General features: G+C 41.1%; 1 protein-coding gene and 1 long non-coding RNA gene across 3 annotated transcripts in view; one reads left to right on the top strand and one right to left on the bottom strand.

The window, feature by feature from the left end:
- Window positions 1-20,880, bottom strand: part of LOC140195438 (uncharacterized) — a 72,602-nt gene that overhangs the window by 15,631 nt on the left and 36,091 nt on the right. Inside the window, exon 2 of the long non-coding RNA XR_011885469.1 lies at window positions 2,554-2,629. This is a non-coding gene — a long non-coding RNA (uncharacterized lncRNA). The remainder of the gene's footprint in view (window positions 1-2,553; window positions 2,630-20,880) is intronic.
- Window positions 1-20,880, top strand: part of LOC140195436 (metalloreductase STEAP4-like) — a 36,006-nt gene that overhangs the window by 9,185 nt on the left and 5,941 nt on the right. Inside the window, exons 1-4 of one of the 2 annotated variants that reach the window (XM_072253732.1) lie at window positions 5,477-6,656; window positions 10,150-10,622; window positions 10,781-11,308; window positions 20,621-20,785. In XM_072253732.1, the coding sequence (XP_072109833.1) occupies window positions 10,173-10,622; window positions 10,781-11,308; window positions 20,621-20,785 (1,143 nt within the window). In that variant the 5' untranslated portion in view covers window positions 5,477-6,656; window positions 10,150-10,172. Of the gene's footprint in view, window positions 1-5,476; window positions 6,657-10,149; window positions 10,623-10,780; window positions 11,309-20,620; window positions 20,786-20,880 lie in introns of those variants that run through there. The other variant, XM_072253731.1, reaches the window with a different exon arrangement.

Raw genomic sequence — 20,880 nt, 5'->3', positions numbered from 1 at the left:
ATCCCATACAATAAGATTAGAAGTCTCTTCCTTTTCACTCTCTTCAAAAAACAAAATAATATGCCTGTCTAGAAATGATGGGCATGGGAAAAAAAACAAGTACTCCCTATCTAAAATCGCCAAACGTCAACAATACCACACTTCAATTAAAAATATTGAATAAACAAAGCTGATTTATTAAGAGATGTTGGTTGAGAAGATGATCGGTCTAAAATTGGGTCTAGCCAACAGTTAAAGTCTCCTCCCATCACCATAGAATAAGGACTCAGATCTGGTAAAAACGAAAAAAAAACCCTCAAAGAATCCTGGATCATCTACATTTGGGGCATACACATTGGCAAAAACTATTAAGTTATTATCTAGTTTTCCTGAAACTATAAGAAAACGTCCATTGGTATCAGACACTGCTCTATGTTGGACAAAGGAAAATGTATTATCTATAAGAATCGAAACTGAAGTGGGCAGTATTATCTCTTCTAAAGAGAGGCATCATGTCTATCAGCTGATTGCTTTTACACACACGCACGCACAGAGACAGAAACCGTTTGTCAGCTGATTGATCTGCTACAGAAAGTCTCAGCCCTTCCACCCACACTCTTCTTCATTGTGAGCAGACTCATACTCAGATTATACAGAGCTAAAATCAAGAAGAGGGAGGAGAGCAGAGATCAGGCACCTGCAACTCAGTGCCATCCCTGGAGCTGGGGCAATGCAGTGGTGTAGCAAACAGAGTTGCTGCCTTACAGCTCCAGCAACTCTGGTTTGATCCTCACCTTTGGAACTGCTTGTGTAGAATATGAATGCTCTCCCTGAGATTGTGTGGGTGCTCAAGTTCCCTCCCATGTGCTTGCTGATGTGTTGGTTAATTGGCTACTCCAGTTGATTCCTATTGAAGTATACGGCATGTAATTCAGGGTGATGGGCATGTGAAAGAAAAGTGAGAAGGGGAAAGAGAAAGAGGTTGCTTTGAGAACCACCCTAAACTCAAGAGATGAACGTGTCATAAAGAAATATGAAAATTTGCAAAGAAATAGAGCAGATGGCTAACCCCCAGCAGATTATTGTATTATTATCTGCAGTGTCCCCTAATGGTGTTCTTCTTAGCTGGTAAGCTCACCTGAGTGCCACAGCAAAACCTCCCAGGCTGCACTTCAATCAGCTGGGGAAGCAATGCAGCTCTGGCTCATCCGGGACAAGAGTTACCCATGTGATATGGGACATCTGGTCTCCAAGGGAAAGGGAGTAGCTTCCTGTGGGTGGATGGCAGCCATAGAGGAAATACAGCAATATAGAACTAGCACATTGAAACCCATGTACATGTCAAGGAAGTGAAACCCTGGTCAGACCCCACTTGGAGTACTGTGCTCAGTTCTGGTCGTCTCACTATAGGAAAGACGTGGAAACCATAGAAAGGGTGCAGAGGAGATTTACAAGGATGTTGCCTGGATTGTGGAGCATGCCTTATAAGAATAGGTTGAATGAACTCGGTCTTTTCTCCTTGGAGTGACGGAGGATGAGAGGTGATCTGATAGAGGTCTACAAGATAATGAGAGGCATTGTGGATAGTCAGAGGCTTTTCCCCAGGGCTGAAATGGCTAGCATGAGAGGGCATAGTTTTAAGGTGCTTGGAAGCAGGTACAGAGGAGATGTCAGGGGTAAGTTTTACACATAGGGAGTGGTGAGTACGTGGAATGGGCTGCTGGCAGCAGTGGTGGAGGCGGAAATAATAGTGTCTTTTAAGAGACTCCTGCATGGCTACATAGAACTTAGAAAATAGAGGGCTATGGGTAAAGCCTAGGTAGTTCTAAGGTAAGGATATGTTCGGCACAGCTTTGTGGGCTGAAGGGCCTGTATATACTGTGTGTTTTCTATGTTTTCTATGAAACAGGAAAGGCAATAGAATGTTGAATTTTGATGTGAAATGTCATTGGATTTATTTTCTTTCCATATAACACCTGACACAGCATAAATGTTGAAACTTGTCTCCATTATGGGCAAAGAATATCCTTCACTATGCAGAGATACCAGACTTACACTTGCTGTTGTGACTGCAAAAACTGAGGTGCTTGAGAAAATGGATCGATGCCAATGGTCTCACTACAAAGGCACTCATTGGCTGAATTTCTCAGCAGCTAAATGATCAAAAAGCTCTTTGTTAATATAAGCATGCCCTGCCAAACTTTGGAAGTGGCTTTAAACGTGCGCTAGTAAAACGTGCACCTGATGCGTGTCGTCTGTGTTTGTGTGCACGAGTCTATACATCAAAAATATGTCCAAGACAGGCAGGCAGACATGAAACAAAGACACCCAGAAACAAACCCCATATATATAAAAAAGGCTATCTAACACCCAACATTCAGAAAATAAAACATCACGTCCATAAGAAAATAAAGCAATAAAATAACCCATAACAAAGACCATCGAACATCCAATCTGCAATGAAAAAAAACTTCAGGCAAACAGTGTTTCTGAACTGGAGTCTGGAAGAGAGTCCTATTGTTTGGCACAGAGCCTAGTAAATGTTGTGGAGCAGCGATCTTAATCGGCTCTTACCTCGCCTTGGGTCCCAACACTTTGACCTTTTCAATCTGTTCCAGCTCCATCCGAACATCAGGTTTCTTAGCATTTCCTATAAAATAAAAACTGATTGCTCACATTTAGTGAAAAAGGAAAAGAATTCTCTCATATTCTTGTGTCAAAATGAATTTGCAGGCTATTTGCAAAAACAAAGACATCTTCCAAAATTGGTATTCGCATGCCGTTAAAGATATATCTCTTATTAAAGCAGAATATTTTAAGATTAAGCTTTAAAATTATAAACCTTTAAATCTTTGCACTCTGGATTACTTAATTAAACATTCAAAAACATGACAAATTCCCAGTTATATTTTGTAACTTCAAAATATTAAACTAATTCAAAGGAACACACAGGAGTCTGAAGTTAAACAAACAAGAATGCTTAATCGAACACTTATATATACAAGTTTACTCAAGTATTACTGGAACATTAAATACACAACACTCCTCCCTGCTTAGCTATAAACTCCAACTCAATGGAGAGTGCATCTCAACTACATACACAGTATATTAAATAATACTACTATAAACAGAAATCCACAGCATAGCAAATTTTGAATTGTCCCATTCAGGTCTAAAGATTTAATCAACGTGGAGCATTTCTTGCTCTTCTGGGATAACATCTTTCCTGACAAGTGAGATCACTCTGCTTGGCCATTGAAACTTGCTGCTGTGAAAACAGTCTAAGGTTCTGAGATCTCCTCCGTGGTGGTGTAGGAATTGACTCTGAGACTGCAGGAAGCGGCTCTGACAGCTCTAGACATCTTTCTTCTTTAAGTTTATGCATCTTGATCTTGGGAAGATGCACTTGTTAATTAGTGTATTCTCATATTAATGTTTCTATTGCTCCCTTTATGATCTGATCCCTCTTCTTGGTTTCCTCATCCACAATATCATCTGAGAATCATCTGTTTTCAAATCTCCATTGACTCCTTTCTTTTTAGCTTTCCATTCATCCAGCTGGGCTTTGGTCTTTGCATCTAATTTTACAATCAGCTTTTGGTCTCACAATTGAAGTTCATGCAATAACCTTAATGCACACATAGTAGATTCTGGTTCTTTATGCTCACAAAAGCCAAATGTTTGCCACCTTCCTGAAGTTCCTTGAACTCTATTCTAGCATAAAACATTTCACAAGTAACTGCCTGATTAATACATCAGTAACTTTATCAGATACGTTGCCTATAAAAACTGTTGTAGTCAGACTATTGCCTTCATGATTCATGAGCAGTATGGTCCTTCCTTGGTCCAATATGCTTTCCAACCAAAGGCACAGAGGTTGACACCAATGTCTGCTTGACCCTCTGCCTTCTGCGGGCAAGCCAATTCTGAATCCACCTGGCCAAACTTCCCTGGATCCCATGCCTTCTGACTTTCTGAATAAGCCTACCATGTGGAACCTTGTCAAATGCCTTACTAAAATCCATATAGATCACATCCACTGCACTACCCTCATCTATATGCCTGGTCACCTCCTGAAAGAACTCTATCAGGCTTGTTAGACACGATCTGCGCTTCACAAAGCCACACTGACTGTCCCTGATCAGACCTGCTGGAGGCGTGATTAAATATGCAATTAACATATATTTACATATAACCCATAATTAGTTATTTAAACAAACAAGAATGATTAACCAAGCAATATATATATATATATATATATATACACACACAAGATTACTCAAACATTACTTTAATATTAAATACACAACATGCCCCATCAGTGGAATTTAAGTGGATCATTCTCCTAATTGAGGTTGATCTCTACTGACATTCAGAAATACTACCAAGGAAACGGTGCTTTCCAGATTTCTTTATAGCTTTAAAACTTTCAGGAAGTTTGTGCCAGCTGGTGAGGCCTGGTGAGGGGATAAAGAGCGAATAATTAGATTTCCTATTTTTGGCAAGACCACCTGATCTATAAGACTGTTGTAGAAACCCCAGTTGTACCCTGACACTGGTATATTTGTGGGTTTTGAGCTGCAGCCTGGCTGAGATAAAAATCAGAGGGAATGCAGACCAGAACAAGTTACTGAAAGAGGGAGGGTAAACAGGAACAGTGTGACCTCCAAGAGTTTTGGAAACTGGTAACCATGGCTCTGGCATGGCACACAACAGCAATCCAAGCTCACACAAGCAGCTCATAAATCATCTAGTATTTTGAAATGAAAAGATAGAGGTTGTGAAAAGCAAGATTAGGTACATGGATTGTCAACTTTTGTGGTAATTTTGTTGGCCATGAACTACGTAATGGCCATTCCATTTATGGTAAGAACTCTCTTGTTCATGGGGTAAGGTAATCTCTAAGGGTAAGCTAAGGTTTGGGGACAACCCATTCTGCACAAGAAATGGAAGTACATTAGTGAATGTTGCAGAAAAACCATGACACATGACTGCAAGGCTAGCAACAAATCTAATGTATTTGGATATAACAGTGCATTAGAATGACTGCAATGAATGTTGAATGATAGAGATCATTGCTGGAAAAGTACTAGGTCTGTGGTTCTTTGAGAAGCACCTCAACCTTGTTACATAATTGGCTAAATAAAGATACATTCATCAACTTTAAGTAGGTGTCCGAGGTCACTGAACTTCTTGAAACACTGCCTTCAGGTCATCAGGCTGGAATCATGGCAAAGACCACCATGGTGAGCGCCACTTATTGAATTCTACATGTTTTTAGGGCTTCTTGGTCTTACCAAAAATAAGAAATCTCATTTTCCACCCTTTATCCCCTGCCCAGGCCTTAAGAGAAGTCTCTCGCCCATGATATGCCATTCTTAAATGCCTTTGAAATCAAGATCTGTGGAGGAACGCAGACTAACTCCAGCTGCAAACACCATTGACTTTTTATGAGGCAAGGCTGGGTTTTTGTTTCACTGGCTAACCACTCAGAAATACTAGCTACTCAGAAAATTAATTCATCCTGCTGAAGGGTGATGCCATTAAACAGTGAGGTGAATCTGAGTGTTCGTAGCAACTAGGAGAGTGGGTTGGTTGCAATTACACCCTAACCTCGTTATATGCGTCTTCAGACTATACGGATTCACAGTTATGCGAGGAACCTATTTCTACCAACGTCTCGTTAGATGGGTCCAAAATTCACAGTTATGCGAGGAGCACTGCCTTCCCACCAATACAAGTCACGTGCGCATGCTTCACAGTCTCACTGTTGGGACGAGAAGCACCGCTTTCCCGCCAATACAAGTCAGGTGCGTGCGCCTCAGTCTCACTCCTGCCAGTCTCGCATGGTTTTGGCAAGGTGTGGATGTGCGATCTTAAACTTTTGTTGGTTTTATCTACGGTGCAGTGATTTTGTGCTTGAAATATTTAATTATGCCTCCTAAGTGTCCGATGTCATGTCTTGGGCCATCGGCTGAGCGGCAGAGAATCGCTTTAACTCTTGAAAAAAAGTTAGAAATTATAAACAGCTCGGCATCAGCTGAAGGTAACATAGCTCTGGGACGCTACTGCCAGGAACAGAATCTTGCCTTTAAAGTTCTTTTGTTGCTTGACAATGCGCCAGCCCATCCTAAATATTTGGACAGCATTCATCCTCACATAAAAGTGCGTTTCCTGCCGCCTAACACAACATCGCTGATTCAACCACTCAACCAAGGTGTAATCCACATTCAAGGCGTACGTATTTTTTTTACCGCGAACTATCTCTCAGATGCTGCAAGCAACAGATGATTTTGAAAATCCCAGGAGTTTACCAACAGTGAGGGAATGGTGGAAGTAGGAACACTTGGCACAAATGGCGATGGACATGGACCCAAGTTTAAACCAACAAAAGTTTAAGAATGGAGTCAGCATTTCAGTCGTTCCCTGCCGTCAACCCTTCTTCCCTACAAGCAAATTTAAAACAAAATGCTGCCAAGCAAACAACCCTCACCACTTTATGCAAATCGCTGTAATCTGCTGCTGCCGGCAGTTCTAAGAGTTCTGTGAGTCTTCCTTCACCCCTTGCTGTGCTTGATATTATCCTGACGACCACAACCATCTACCTTATCTATGTAAAGCTGCCTGACACCACAACAACCACCCATCTCCTGGAACGAACACACCTGCCACTGTTGGTGAGTACTGTACATCAGAGGATGTTAACTTTCTATGATTTATTACATTGAATACTACCTTAAATTGATTAAGTATAATACAAACGTTGTCTCGTAGTACTGCTTTTGTGTCGTATTGGTATAAAAATGTGAATAAGTTACAGATAAAACATATTTAGGAAGCCCTCTGGAACGCATCCCTATTTTCTCCATTTAAATAGTTATTCACATTATGCGATTTCACATTACGCATCAACTTCGAGGAATGTATCCCTCACATATAACGAGGATAGGGTGTAGATGCAAAAGGCACTCATTATTTGCACACCACATTGCCTTTACCTATAAATGAGATCTATCCAATTTAGATGTCTTCATTTCTAAAATGGATTAATGTAGTGGTCATATTTTATGTTAATTTGGGTTTTGGGTCAATATCACAAATGACCTGACTTGGTCCAACTAAGCAGAGTTCACTACCAAGAAGGTCCAATAGCACTTTTACTTCCTGAGAAAACTAAAGAAACTTGGCCTGTCCCCTAAAACCCTCACTAATATTTATAGATGCACCATAGAAAGCATTCTTCTTGGGTGCATCACAACCTGGTATGGAAGTTGTCCTGTCCAAGACTGAAAGAAGCTGCAGAAGATCGTGAACACGGCGCAGCACATCACACAAACCAATCTTCCGTCCGTGGACTCACTTTACACTGCACACTGTTGGAGCAGTGCTGCCAGGATAATCAAGGACACGACCCACCCAGCCAACACACTTTTCGTCCCTCTTCCCTCCGGGAGAAGGCTCAGGAGCTTGAAGACTCATATGGCCAGATTTAGGAACAGCTTCTTTCCAACTGTGATAAGACTGCTGAATGGATCCTGACCCGGATCTGGGCCGTACCCTCCAAATATCTGGACCTGCATCTCAGTTTTTTGCACTACCTTACTTTCCATTTTTCTATTTTCTATTTATGATTTATAATTTAAATTTTTAATATTTACTAATTTTTACTATTTTAATATTTAATATTTGTAATCCAGGGAGTGGGAAGCGCAGAATCAAATATCGCTGTGATGATTGTACGTCCTAGTACCAATTGTTTGGTGACAATGTAGTATAAAGTATAAAGTATAATTCATAGTTCTGGACATCAATATGTTTAAGAAAAGATGAAGGAACCATCAAGACATATGATCTGGGCTTTGTAGGCAAGGCCAAGATACAGTCAAAGTAACACAGAGTAACACATCATGTCCTTCAGCCCAATTCATCCAAACCAAACAAGATGCCCACCTCAACTGGGCCCATCTTTCTGGGTTTGGTCCATCGACTTTTACACCTCTCTGATATATATACCTGTCTAAGTGTCTTTTAAATGTTGTTATTGTACTTGCCTTAAACAATTGCTTTGACAGTTTGTTCAATATCGGCATCACCTTCTGTGTAAAGAGCCATCTAGTCATAGAGCAATGCAACACAGATACAGGACCTTGTGCCCAATTAGTCTGTGCTGACAACCTACCACTAGTTATAAGCATTCATCCTGAGAAACAACCTTCAACCACCACCTTCGGCTGCTTATCTCTGTGCTAGTTTTGCATACACCTAACCAGTTCTCCCTGCAATCCATAAGACCTAACATTCCAGACTCGCCTACCATGCAAAACCTTGTCAAAGGCCTTAATAAAGTCCAAATAGACCACATTTATTGCCCTATCTTCATCTACCTTTAGGGTTACCTCTTTTTTAAAAAAAGCTCTAAAAGCTTTTAGATTCATCAAATACAAATTTCCTTGGTCAGAGCCATGCTGTCTCCTTCTAATCAGACTTGGTCTATCCAAATGTTGAAGGCTCCTGTCCCTCAGAATTGCTTCCAGAAACTTTCACAGTGCTGTAAGGCTGCAGTTACAACCTCCATAGAAATATAGATGCTCCCCAAACATCTCCACTTTTTTCCATGGTCTCTTGAGCAACCATGATTTTCCCCTCAGTAAACACTAAGGAGAAAAATTCCACCCATTTTCTTTGGCTCAAAACAAAGGCAACGGCAGCCCTGCTGATCTCCAAGGAGCCCTACTTTCTCCTTAGCCATTCAGGGTGCCCCTCAGGTCTATTTAAAATCTTTACCCTCCCACCTTAAGCCCCTCGGGTTCCTTACGATTCTTCCCTTCTGGTTTTTGATTTTCCTTCCTTGGGGGAAAAAAGACCCGGTACATTCACTCTGTATGTGTCCCTCATGAATTTATATGGTCACCCCTCAGACTCCAAACAATAAAGTCCTCATCCACCCAATCTCTCCATATAACTTAGGCCTTTGAGTCCTGGCAAGATCCTTGTAAATCTTTGCACTCTTTCCAGCTTAATGATGACTTCTTTCAATAGAGCAACCAAACTGTACTCAATACTCCAGATGCAACCTCACCAGCATCTTGTACAACTGAAACATAACATTTCAATTTCTATATTCAATGCCCTGACTGATAAAGGTCAGCTGAGTTCTTCCAGCATTCTGTGTGTGTAGCTTGGATTCCCAGCATCTGCAGATTTTCTTTTGTCTCAGGTGTGTAGAGAAATTGTTCATACTTAATAGGGTTGTATTAGTGGGAGATTTAAGTTTCCCCAGTATTGACTGGACTTCCCAGAGCGTTAGGGACTTGGACAGGATCAAATTTGCGCAATGTGGCCAGGAAGGTTTCTCGAGTCAAGAAATAGAAGGCTCTACTTGGGAGGGTGCATTACTGGGCATTCTCCTAGGGAACAAGTCAGGGCACGTAACAGAGCACAAGGAGCTCTTTGGCCCTTTTGACCATAATTCTATTAGTTTAAAGATATTTTGGAAAAGGATAGGTCAGGTCTACAGGCTAGAACCCTAAATTGAAGCAGGGTGAATTTGGAGGGATTTAGGCAGGATCTACCAGAGGTCAATTTGGTAAATCTGTTTGAAAGAAATGGAACTAATGGCAAGAGAGAGGCTTTTGAGAGTTTGATATCATTAATCTAGGGTAGCATGTTCTTGTGAAGGATAAACCTGGCAAGTCTAGGGTACCTGGCTGATGAGAGATACTGAGTTTCTGGACAAGAGAAAGAAGGAAGCATACATTGAGTTTATGCAATTGGAGACGAGTAAATCCCTTGATGATTATAAAAACATTAGCTTTTCAGAGTGAAATTAGGGGGACAGAGAGAGGGTATATGATGCATCTGGCAGATAGGGTTAAGAAAAGTCACAAGAGGTTCTATACGTGACAAGTAACTTGATAGTTATATCTGTGAGATTTTTACAGAGGTTACAAGGAAATAAGGGGAGGAATGAAGCCAAAAGTGGTCCTACAGGTCATAAGAAGTAAGGATGTTACTGCCTATCATATTCTAACTGAAAAAATGAATTAAAAATATTATTGAATATTGGATAACTTCATACCAAGCACAACTGTACAACATAAAACTACAGAATTGATGTTTGGCATATCTGAAGAAAAATGACAAATAAGAAATTTCTTCTATATTTTTTAGAGTTGGACATCAATTCATCAAACATGATCCCACTTCATCAGACGACCAGCAGAAGAAGGTTGGACCATAAGCGGGAGGCAATCTGCATTTTTGGCACTGGGGACTTCGGCCGATCTTTGGGTATGAGGCTGCTCAAGTCAGGGTACCCAGTGATATATGGCAGTCGAAACCCAAAAAATTCCACCCTACTACCGAGTGGAGCTCAAGTCACTACCCATGCTGAAGCCCTGAAAGAATCTAAGATCATTTTCCTGGCAGTTCACAGGGAGAACTATGATTTTCTCCCAGCTCTGTCCAATTTATTAGATGATAAAGTGCTGGTGGACGTGAGCAACAACCTCAAAGTGAATCAGTACCCTGAGTCCAATGCTCAGTATCTTTCTCAGCTGGTCCCCAAAGCAATTGTGGTGAAGGGATTTAACACAGTTTCAGCCTGGGCCCTTCAGTCAGGCAGCCTGGATGCCAACAGTCAGGTAAGATCGCATACAGCTCTACTGACTATATGAAGAACGTTGTCTACATGGATAATCTAACTATATTTTTATAATAAATTTCACCAGTAGCGCTAATTATATTGAATTGTAGCACCTGCCTCTCCATTGGAAGTAAAAGCAATTGCACTTTGTTTCAGGTCTTTATCTGTGGCGACGACACTAAATCCAAACAGCAGGTGATGGATGTTGCCAGGAGTCTAGGCCTCACTCCTTTAGACCAGGGATCTCTTCTAGCAGCTGAAGAAGTGGAGAAATATCCACTGCAGCTCTTTCCAATGTGGAGATTACCATTTATTGTAACAGCTGGTCTCACAATATTCTTCTTCTTATATTGTGTGGTGATTAAAGTGATCTATCCCTATGTGGAAAAGGATAAGGATAATTCCTATCTGTTGATGGTTTCCATACCCAATACGATTTTTCCAGTTGTCTCTCTCATTCTCCTTGGGCTGGTTTACTTGCCAGGTGTGATTGCTGCATTCCTCCAGCTCTACAGAGGGACAAAGTACAAGAGGTTTCCTGAGTGGCTTGACAAGTGGATGCTGTGCCGAAAACAACTCGGACTTGTGGCATTTGCATACGGTTTTCTTCATGTATTCTATTCATTGATCGCATCACTTAGGTACTCAGTTTACTGGAGCTATGTTAAATATGCTGCAGAAGAGGTAAGGCTTGATCCTTTATTGTATTTTAGTGTTGTCTTAAATATTATTCCGTCAGGATGGTGTGGTAAGGCAAATTGAATGGGTAGAACTGTGCTGTAGGTTTTGCATCGCTCTAGTTGCTGTGAGACATTAGAGTATGAGGGCCAATAACCCAGGGAGAGAATTCGAGGAGTCGGAGATAGCTCCCTTACAGACCTCCTTATCAGATAACCTGTGGTTTGGAATAACTATCAAAGAAAAAATAGAATGGGAACAAGATGGGGATAAGAGCTGTTATGATTTATTATCACTTGCTTTAAGCTCATTTACATTAATCTCAATTCCTGCCCTGTGATAGCTGTTGACATCTTTTCAATAGCAGAAACTCATGTTATTATACAGAATGGCCTATGCACCAAAGACCCTGATGGCCCATGATGAACTGTCCTTCAGGATTCATGAAAACTTCAAGTCTTTGGGGGTTTTGGCATGAGAAGAAAGTGCAGAGGAAGGAGAAGAGCAGGAAACTCCAGATTTTAGCGAGAGAAAGAAGGAAGCTAATTACTGGTTCTGACATCTAATCTGCAGAGAGTCTCAGCTAACTCTTCATGTTGATTATCATTCATCAAAGGTTGCTCGGGGATTCATCACTCCGAAGTACATACAAAAACTAGGAAGTATGGTATTGGGTTCATGTTGGAGTAGTGTGAGCCAAGTTAAGGTACATAGAACATAAAACATAGAACAGTACAGCACAGTATAGAACTTTGGCCACAATGTTGTGTTGAACCTTTTAACCTACTCCAAGATCAATCTACCCTTACCTCCCACATAGCTGTCCATTTTTCTTCATCCATGTGCTTATCTAAGAGTCTCTTAAATGTCCTTAATGCATCTGCCTCTATCACCAACGCTGGCAATGTGTTCCATGCACTTGCCACTCTGTAAAAAAAAGCTGCCTCTGATATACTATTCTTTCCTCCAATCACTTTAAAGCTATATTCTCTCATATTAGCCATTGCCATTCTGGGAAAAAGATGCTGCCTGCCCACTCTATCAATGCCTCAAGAGAACATGGAGGGACCTTTACAAAATCCCACAGCCCCCACCAACCTTGTGACTTCAGTCACTGGTGCACATGAAAGCATCCTTTAGGATGGAGAACGTACAGAAAGCATCTGACTCAGACAGGGTACCTGGCCGAGTACTGAAACCCTGTGTTATTCAATTGACTGGAGTGTTTACTGACATCTTTAACTGACTGGAGTGTTTAACGACTCCTTCAGCAGTCTGAAGTAACCACCTGCTTCAAGCAGGTTTCAATCATATTAGTGCCCAAGAAGAACATGGTAACCTACCTAAAATGATCCCTTTGAACTTATAAGGCTTGAGGTAACACTCATCCAGTGAAAGTTCAGTCTCTGCATTGCTACCATTTTGATTGCCTGTCTCTGGTCTTGCATGTACTGGCATACTCAGGAAAGGCTGTAATATTAGCATTCCTAGGCATAGTTCAGGTATATACACAATCCTCCAAGTACAGACAGAATCCCAATCCACTTTTGGGAATATTGTGTATGTGTTGCATCAGTCTGATCTTCAGAACATTTCCAAAGGCATTTGTATCCTTAAAATCTTCCTCTGTGAGTTATTGCCCTAATAATCTCTCGGACATACAGTTTGGAAATTCTGGAAACTGTCTTGTAAAAGTTACAGGTGTATTATAGTCCTTCCATTATTCCATCAGCTCAAACAAACTTGCAGAAACCATCTCAGTCATAGTACTCTTGAGATCCTCAGAACTGCATTTGAAAAACTCCTATGAAAAATCATAGCTTACAAGAGTGACAATAGACAATAGGTGAAGGAGTAGGCCATTCCACCCTTCGAGCCAGCACCGCCATTCACTGTGATCATGGCTGATCATCCACAATCAGTATCCAGTTCCTGCCTTATCCCCATAACCTTTGATTCCGCTATCTTTAAGAGCTCTATCCATCTCTTTCTTGAAAGCATCCAGAGACTTGGCCTCCACAGCCTTCTGGGGCAGAGCATTCCATATATCCACCACTCTCTGGGTGAAAAAGTTTTTCCTCAACTCCGTTCTAAATGGCCTATCCCTTATTCTTAAACTGTGGCCTCTGGTTCTGGACTCACCCATCAGCGGGAACATGCTTCCTGCCTCCAGCGTGTCCAATCCCTTAATAATCTTATATGTTTCAATAAGATCCCCTCTCAGCCTTCTAAATTCCAGAGTATACAAGCCCAGTCGCTCCAATCTTTCAACATATGACAGTCCTGCCATCCCGGGAATTAACCTTGTGAACCTACGCTGCACTCTCTCAATAGCAAGAATGTCCTTCCTCAAATTTGAAGATCAAAACTGCACACAGTACTCCAGGTGTGGTCTCACCAGAGCCCTGTACAGCTGTAGAAGGGCCTCTTTGCTCTTATACTCAATTCCCCTTGTTATGAAGGCCAGCGTGCCATTAGCTTTCTTCACTGCCTGCTGTACTTGCATGCTTGCTTTCAGTGACTGATGTACAAGAACACCTAGATCTCGTTGTACTTCCCCTTTTCCTAACTTGACTTCATTTAGATAATAATCTGTCTTCCTGTTCTTACCACCAAAGTGGATAACCTCACATTTATCCACATTAAACTGCATCTGCCCACTCACCCAGCCTGTCCAAGTCACCCTGCATTCTCATAACATCCTCCTCATATTTCACACTGCCACCCAGCTTTGTGTCATTGGCAAATTTGCTAATGTTACTTTTAATTCCCTCATCTAAATCATTAATATGTATTGTAAACAGCTGCGGTCCCAACACTGAACCTTGCAGTACCCCACTGGTCACCGCCTGCCATTCCGAAAGGGAGCCGTTAATTGCTACTCTTTGTATTCTGTCAGCCAGCCAATTTTCAATCCATGTCAGTACTCTGCCCCCAATACCATGTGCCCTAATTTTGCCCACTAATCTCCTATGTGGGACTTTATCAAAGGCTTTCTGAAAGTCCAGGTACACTACATCCACTGGCTCTCCCTTGTCCATTTTCATAGTTACATACTCAAAAAATTCCAGAAGATTAGTCAAGCATGATTTCCCCTACGTAAATCGGAATGATACTGTTACTGCTATCCAGATGCGTCGTAATTTCATCTTCTATAATTGACTCCAGCATCTTTCCCACCACCGACGTCAGGCTAACCGGTCTATAATTCCCTGTTTTCTCTCTTCTTCCCTTCTTGAAGAGAGGGACAACATTAGCCACCCTCCAATCCACAGGAACTGATCCTGAATCTATAGAACATTGGAAAATGATTACCAATGTGTCCACAATTTCTAAAACCACCTCCTTAAGTACCCTGGGATGCAGACCATCAGGTCCCGGGGACTTATCAGCCTTCAGACCCAACAGTCTCTCCAACACCATTTCCTGCCTAGTATAAATTTCCTTCAGTTCATCCGTTACCCTAGGTCCTTTAGCCACTATTATATCTGGGAGATTGTTTGTGTCTTTCCTAGTGAAGACAGATCCAAAGTACCTGTTCAACTCATCTGCCATTTCCTTGTTCCCCATAATAAATTCACCCATTTCTGTCTTCAAGGGCCCAATTTTGGTCTTAACTTTTTTTTCCTTTTCACATACCTAAAGAAGCTTTTACTATCCTCCTTTATATTCTTGGCTAGTTTAAGTTCGTACCTCATTTTTTCTCCGCGTACTGCCTTTTTAGTTACCTTCTGTTGCTCTTTAAAAGTTTCTCAATCCTCCGGCTTCCCACTTGTCTTTGCTATGTTATACTTCTTCTCTTTTATTTTTATACTGTCCATTACTTCCCTTGTCAGCCACGGCCTCCCCTTACTCCCCTTAGGATCTTTCTTCCTCTTTGGAATGAACTGATCCTGCACCTTCCACATTATTCCCAGCAACACTTGCCATTGCTGTTCCACTGTCATTCCTGCTAGGGTATTGTTCCATTGATTTTTGGCCAGCTCCTCCCTCATAGCACCATAGTTTCCTTTGTTCAACTGTAATACTGACACTTCTGAGTTTCCCTTCTCCCTCCCAAATTGTAGATTAAAACTTATCATATTATGGTCACTACCTCCTAATGGCTCCTTTACCTCAAGGTCCCTGATCAAATCTGGTTCATTGCACAACACTAAATCTAGAATTGTGTTCTCTCTGATAGGCTCCAGTACAAGCTGTTCTAAGAATCCATCTCAGAGGGACTCCACAAACTCCCTTTCTTGGGGTCCGGTACCAACCTGATTCCTCCAGTCTACCTGCATGTTGAAATCCCCCATAACAACTGTAGCATTACCTTTGCGACATGCCAATTTTAACTCTTGATTCAACTTACACCCTACATCCAGACTACTGTTTGGGGGCCTGTAGATAAATCCCATTAGGGTCTTTCTACCCTTAGAATTTCTCAGTTCTATCCATACTGACTCTACGTCTCCTGATTCTATGTCCCCCCTCGCAAGGGACTGAATATCATTCCTCACCAACAGAGCTACCCCACCCCCTCTGCCCATCAGTCTGTGCTTTCGATAGGATGTATACCCTTGAATATTCATTTCACAGGCCCTGTCCGCTTGAAGCCATGCCTCTGTTATTCCCACAACATCATACTTACCAATTTCCAACTGTTCCTCAAGCTCATCTACTTTATTTCTTATACTCCGTGCATTCTAATCATGAGTGCTAAGTGCTTAATCATACACCTAAGTGCTTAATCATGAGCACTTGATGACGCTCCTAAGAGTCTATGACTCTACGAAAAATCATAGGTTGAACACAATTTTCTTTTCGATCTCAAGCACTCCATCTTTTAAAATCCTTATAATTCATAAGTAAATCCCCTAAATGTGGAGATTTTGCAGCTGGTGCTGAGGTGGTTAGAATGGGCCAAGTGTTTTGGATCTAGTTGAACTAAATGAGTGGATGACTCCCTGCTAATGTTCTTATGAGCAAGAATAGCCTTGTAATCCATGGGCAACATGTAACATAACCTGAGTGACTTTGCCATCAAGCCATGCATAGACAACTGGGATGAATGCAGGAATTCACCAACTGTGTGCTGCAGTGAATTGTAGCATAAGACAGTTAAGGCTCTCTTTGAGAGTTTTCCATGCATTTTTATTTATATGTTGCATGTGGTGAAAACTTATGAGTTGAAACTAATGTTATAGAATTGAGCAAAAGTAACTATGATGGGGTGACAGCATGATCTGCTGCCACTCTGATATTATTTTGGAGTCTGCGTACGTACCCAAACCTAATTCTACTTCCCTTGCTTGCAGCTTCATAAGGTTCCAAACACTTTCTGTGTGTTTTTTAATCTTTTGTTCATTGAGCATTGTTCTGTGTCAGGTCTTTAGCTCCATTGTTAATTCTGGACACAATGGTGACACAATGGTCTTTCCTGCTTACATGAAAACTGAAACATTTCCCTTAAAACGTTGCCATTTTCATCATTTTCATAATGTAGCCCTTCATCCTCTCAATATTTCCTTTGTTTCTTAGAGAAAAAGATATCAGTGTTCCTTCGGTTTTGGTTTGTGATTATATTAAAGGTTTCAGATGGCATTGCATTTCTACTGTTAGACTACTGCAAATCAAACAGGAGACTGCCAGAAATTCCATTTTGCAGTTTATCCACTCTATGGCATAGTCATCTGTGATCAGGCTAATGAAAACAAGGGGAGCTGTAAAATTGTCAGTATCACCAGTCTTCCACTACGCACAAAATCACAATCTATCCCACACAATGCTTGTCATTGAGATTGAGAGGTAGTATTTCATTTAGAATGCAAACCGAATATAAAGGTATTAAATACTGCCTTTGAAAAGCAAAACACCAGCTTTATTTTGTTCAGGACTGTTCATTTATTTGAAGCGCCCATTAGAGAACTAATTCATGTCACCCTGGCTTTTGAAAGGGTGGCATGGAGACATAGCATTATAGAGTAATACAGCACAAAAAACAGGCCCTTTGGCCCAACTGGTCAATGCCAACCACAACATCCTCCCTACTAGTCCCAATTGCCCACATTTGACCCATAACCCTCAAAGTCCTTCCCCTCCATGGATCTATCCAAATACCTCTTAATTATTGCAATTTTGTCCTCCACAACCAGTCAACCACAGGGGATCCAGCCTCAAGAATTGGGGGAGTAGATTTAGGACAAAGATGAGGAGGAACTGCTTTTCCTGGAGAGTGGTGAATCTGTGGAATTCTCTGCCCAATGAAGCCCTGGAGTTGGATAGATTTTTGCATAGAAGGGGAATTAAGAGTCATGGGGAAAAGGCAGGCAGGTGGAAATGAGTCCATGACCAGATCAGCCATGATCATATTTATTTGTGGAGCAGGCTTGATGGGCCAGATGGCCTACTCTTGCTACCATTTCTTATATTTTTATGTTCTCATGTTCCTCCGGCAGCCCATTCCGGGTACTCACTACCTTCTGTGTAAAGAAGTTACAGTACCTCTCAGATCTCTTTTAAATCTCTCCTTCTTACTCTGTATCTGTGTCCTCTAGTTTTGGATTCTCCAACATGGGGAAAAAAAGACTATGACTCCTTGTGATTTTATAAACTTCTAAGAGGTTTAATATAACTGCAACAGAATGTCTCTACTCCTAAACTCAGGGCGTTGACTGAAGAAGGTCAGTATGCTAAATGCCTTCTTCCATGTCCGTCTACTCTCATTGAACTGTGTACCTGTACTCCCAGGTCCCTATATTTCATTATAGTCATCCGTGCCCTGACATTCAGCATATAGATCCTATCCTGGTCTGACCGTCCAAAATATATCACTTCACCATTAGCTAACGAATCATGATCTTTTTGTAATTCATTGCAATCTGCTTCGCTATGAAAAGTGCCTCTAATTTACTATAATCAGCAAACTTGCTAATCACACCATGTGCATTCACATCAAAATTATTTACATAAAAATTAAATAACCAATGTCCCAACACAAACCCTCGGGACATCCCATTAGTTACAGTTCTCTGGTTAGAGAATCAACCTTCAACAATCACACTCTGCAACCAACTATCAAACCAATTCTGAATTTACCTCACAAGTTTACCCCAAATCTCATGTAACCTAATCTTCCAGATTAGCTTGCCATGTAGAACCTTGTCAAAGGCCTTACTAAAGTACATATAGACAACATCCACTGCACGACCCACTACCATCATCTGTCGCCTTAATTACCTCTGTAAAAACCCCAAGGTATTCATCAGATATAAATGTGCATGCATAAAATAATGCTGGCTATCACTGATCAGACCTTGACTCTCTGAGAAATGGTAAATATTGTCCCTCAGAATTCTCTCCAGTAACTTTTCTACAAGTGCAGTCAGTCACAGCAGTCTGCAGTTCCCTGGTTTGTCCTTGCTTATTCCTTGAGCAATGAAAAACAACATTAGCTACCCTCAAGTCTTACAGAATTTCAGCAATAGTTAAGGATGAAGCAAATGTCTACAAGGTCTTCTGTGATTTCTTCCCTGGCCTCCCATAAGGCTTAGAGGCGCAAATGTTTCAGCCTTGGTTATTTTCTTACCTTAATGCACTTTATGGCTGTAGATACTTCCTTTCTCATAATATGAATATGTCCCAAGATCTCATTACTTATTCTTTCCCTTTCTATGGCCTCCATAATATTCTCCTTAATAAACACCAAGGAGAAACAGACATTAAAAACCTCAGCCATTTCCTGCAGCTCCACACATTGGTGGCACAGTGTTATGAGGCACAGAAACATGGTCTATGCTGATGAAAATGCTCCATACAACCTAAGCTCCTTTCCACTGTTTAACAGCTTTGTAAACCTTTTTGATCCACGTAGCTGTCCAACTCTCTCTTGAATTTGTTATTATATCTGAATCACCACTTCATCTGGCAGTTCATTCCACTTACATACTACCCGTTGTATAAAATTGCTGCCTGTCAAGTTATTGTAAAACTTTTCCCCTCTCATCTAAACCTACACCCTCTAGTTCTTGATTCCCCAACCATGGGGAAAAGAGTGAGTACATTCACCTCATCTATGCCCCCCATGATTTTATATACCTCAATAAGATCAGCTTTCAGTCTCTTCCTATCACTCAGCCACTCAAGTCCTGGCAGCATCCTTATAAATCTTCTCTGCACTCTTTCCAGTTCACTAACATCTTTCCTACAGTTGGGTGACCAAAACTGAATACAGTTCTCCGAGCGTGGCCTAGCCAGTGTACTTGACCCCCAACTTTTAAACTCTGTTCCCTGACATAGGGAGGACAGCATGCCTAAAGCCTTCTTCACTACTCTGTCTACCTGTGACTCCATTTTCAGAGAACCATGTCCTTGTATTGCAAGTTCCCTTTGTTCTATGTCATTCCCCAGGACCCTGTTGTTCACTGTAAAAGACCTACCTGGATTTGACTTTCCAAAATGCAACACCTCATACTTATTTCCCGTTCCTCAGTTTACATGCCAGCTGATCAAGATTCCCCTGTAATTTACACAGAGTGGTGGGAGTGTGGAACACGCTGCCAGGAATGGTCATAGAGGCAGATACTTTAGGGATGTTTAAGCGACTCTTAAGAAAGGCATAGCGATGAAAGAAAAATGGGGGGCTGTGTGGAATGGAAGGGTTAGATTGATTGTGGAGCAGGTTGAAAGGTCTGTACTGTTCTATATTCTATGAAAACTAACCCACTGTAATTTGTTTCTGAAGATGTCCACCACACCACCTATTTTAGTCTCATTTCCAAACTTACTAATCAAATTCTGTACATTCTTATCTAAATCATTGATATAGATGACAAACAACAAAGTCCCAGCACTGATCCCTAAAGCACACTGCTGGTAACAAGCCTCCTGTGCAAGAAGTAACTTTCCACCATTACCCACTGCTTCCTACCATCAAGCCAATTGTGTAACCAATAAGCCAGCTCTCCATGGATTCCATGTAGCTCCTACTGAAATCTATGCATCTAGCCTATGCACTTCCCTCATATCATTAAAAAACTCAATCAAGTTCGTACGATATGAATGCCCAAACCGTAAACTGTGCTGACTATCCCTAGTCAACCCCTGTCTTCCAGATGTTGTGAACATGGATATATTTATGAAAAATACTCATTTTATCTTGTAACTAGGTGAACTAAAAGTAAGCTAAATGATTCCTACAATTCTGTGAAATGAAAGTATTAATTAATCATTGCAATATCCTAATATACTAGCCTATTTGAAGCGAATTTGTTTCTATCGGAGGAGAAGGTGTCATACTGTAAAGCTTTAACAGTTTATTTCTTGATTACCATCCAGGTGAAAAAGAACTCATCCTCAGAACTTAAGATGGTCTGGAGCTGGCGAAGTGATGCATTTTATGCATCTGGAATCCTGGGCTTTTCAGTCTTCTTTTTGCTTGGAATAACCTCTCTACCATCTGTGAGCAACACTATGAACTGGAGAGAATTCAGATTTGTTCAGGTACTTTGTTAGTTGCTACAAATGACTATTAATTTCCATTTTAATGTATTATATTACAGCTGGTCAAATAAAGCAGAGCATAAATATAAAACCGC

This window comes from Mobula birostris, chromosome 3, assembly GCF_030028105.1.
Source record: "Mobula birostris isolate sMobBir1 chromosome 3, sMobBir1.hap1, whole genome shotgun sequence".
In the NCBI taxonomy this organism is placed as follows: Eukaryota; Metazoa; Chordata; class Chondrichthyes; order Myliobatiformes; family Myliobatidae; genus Mobula; species Mobula birostris.
Note: the sequence above shows the minus strand (reverse complement) of the source record. Positions and strands in the feature narration are given on the sequence as shown.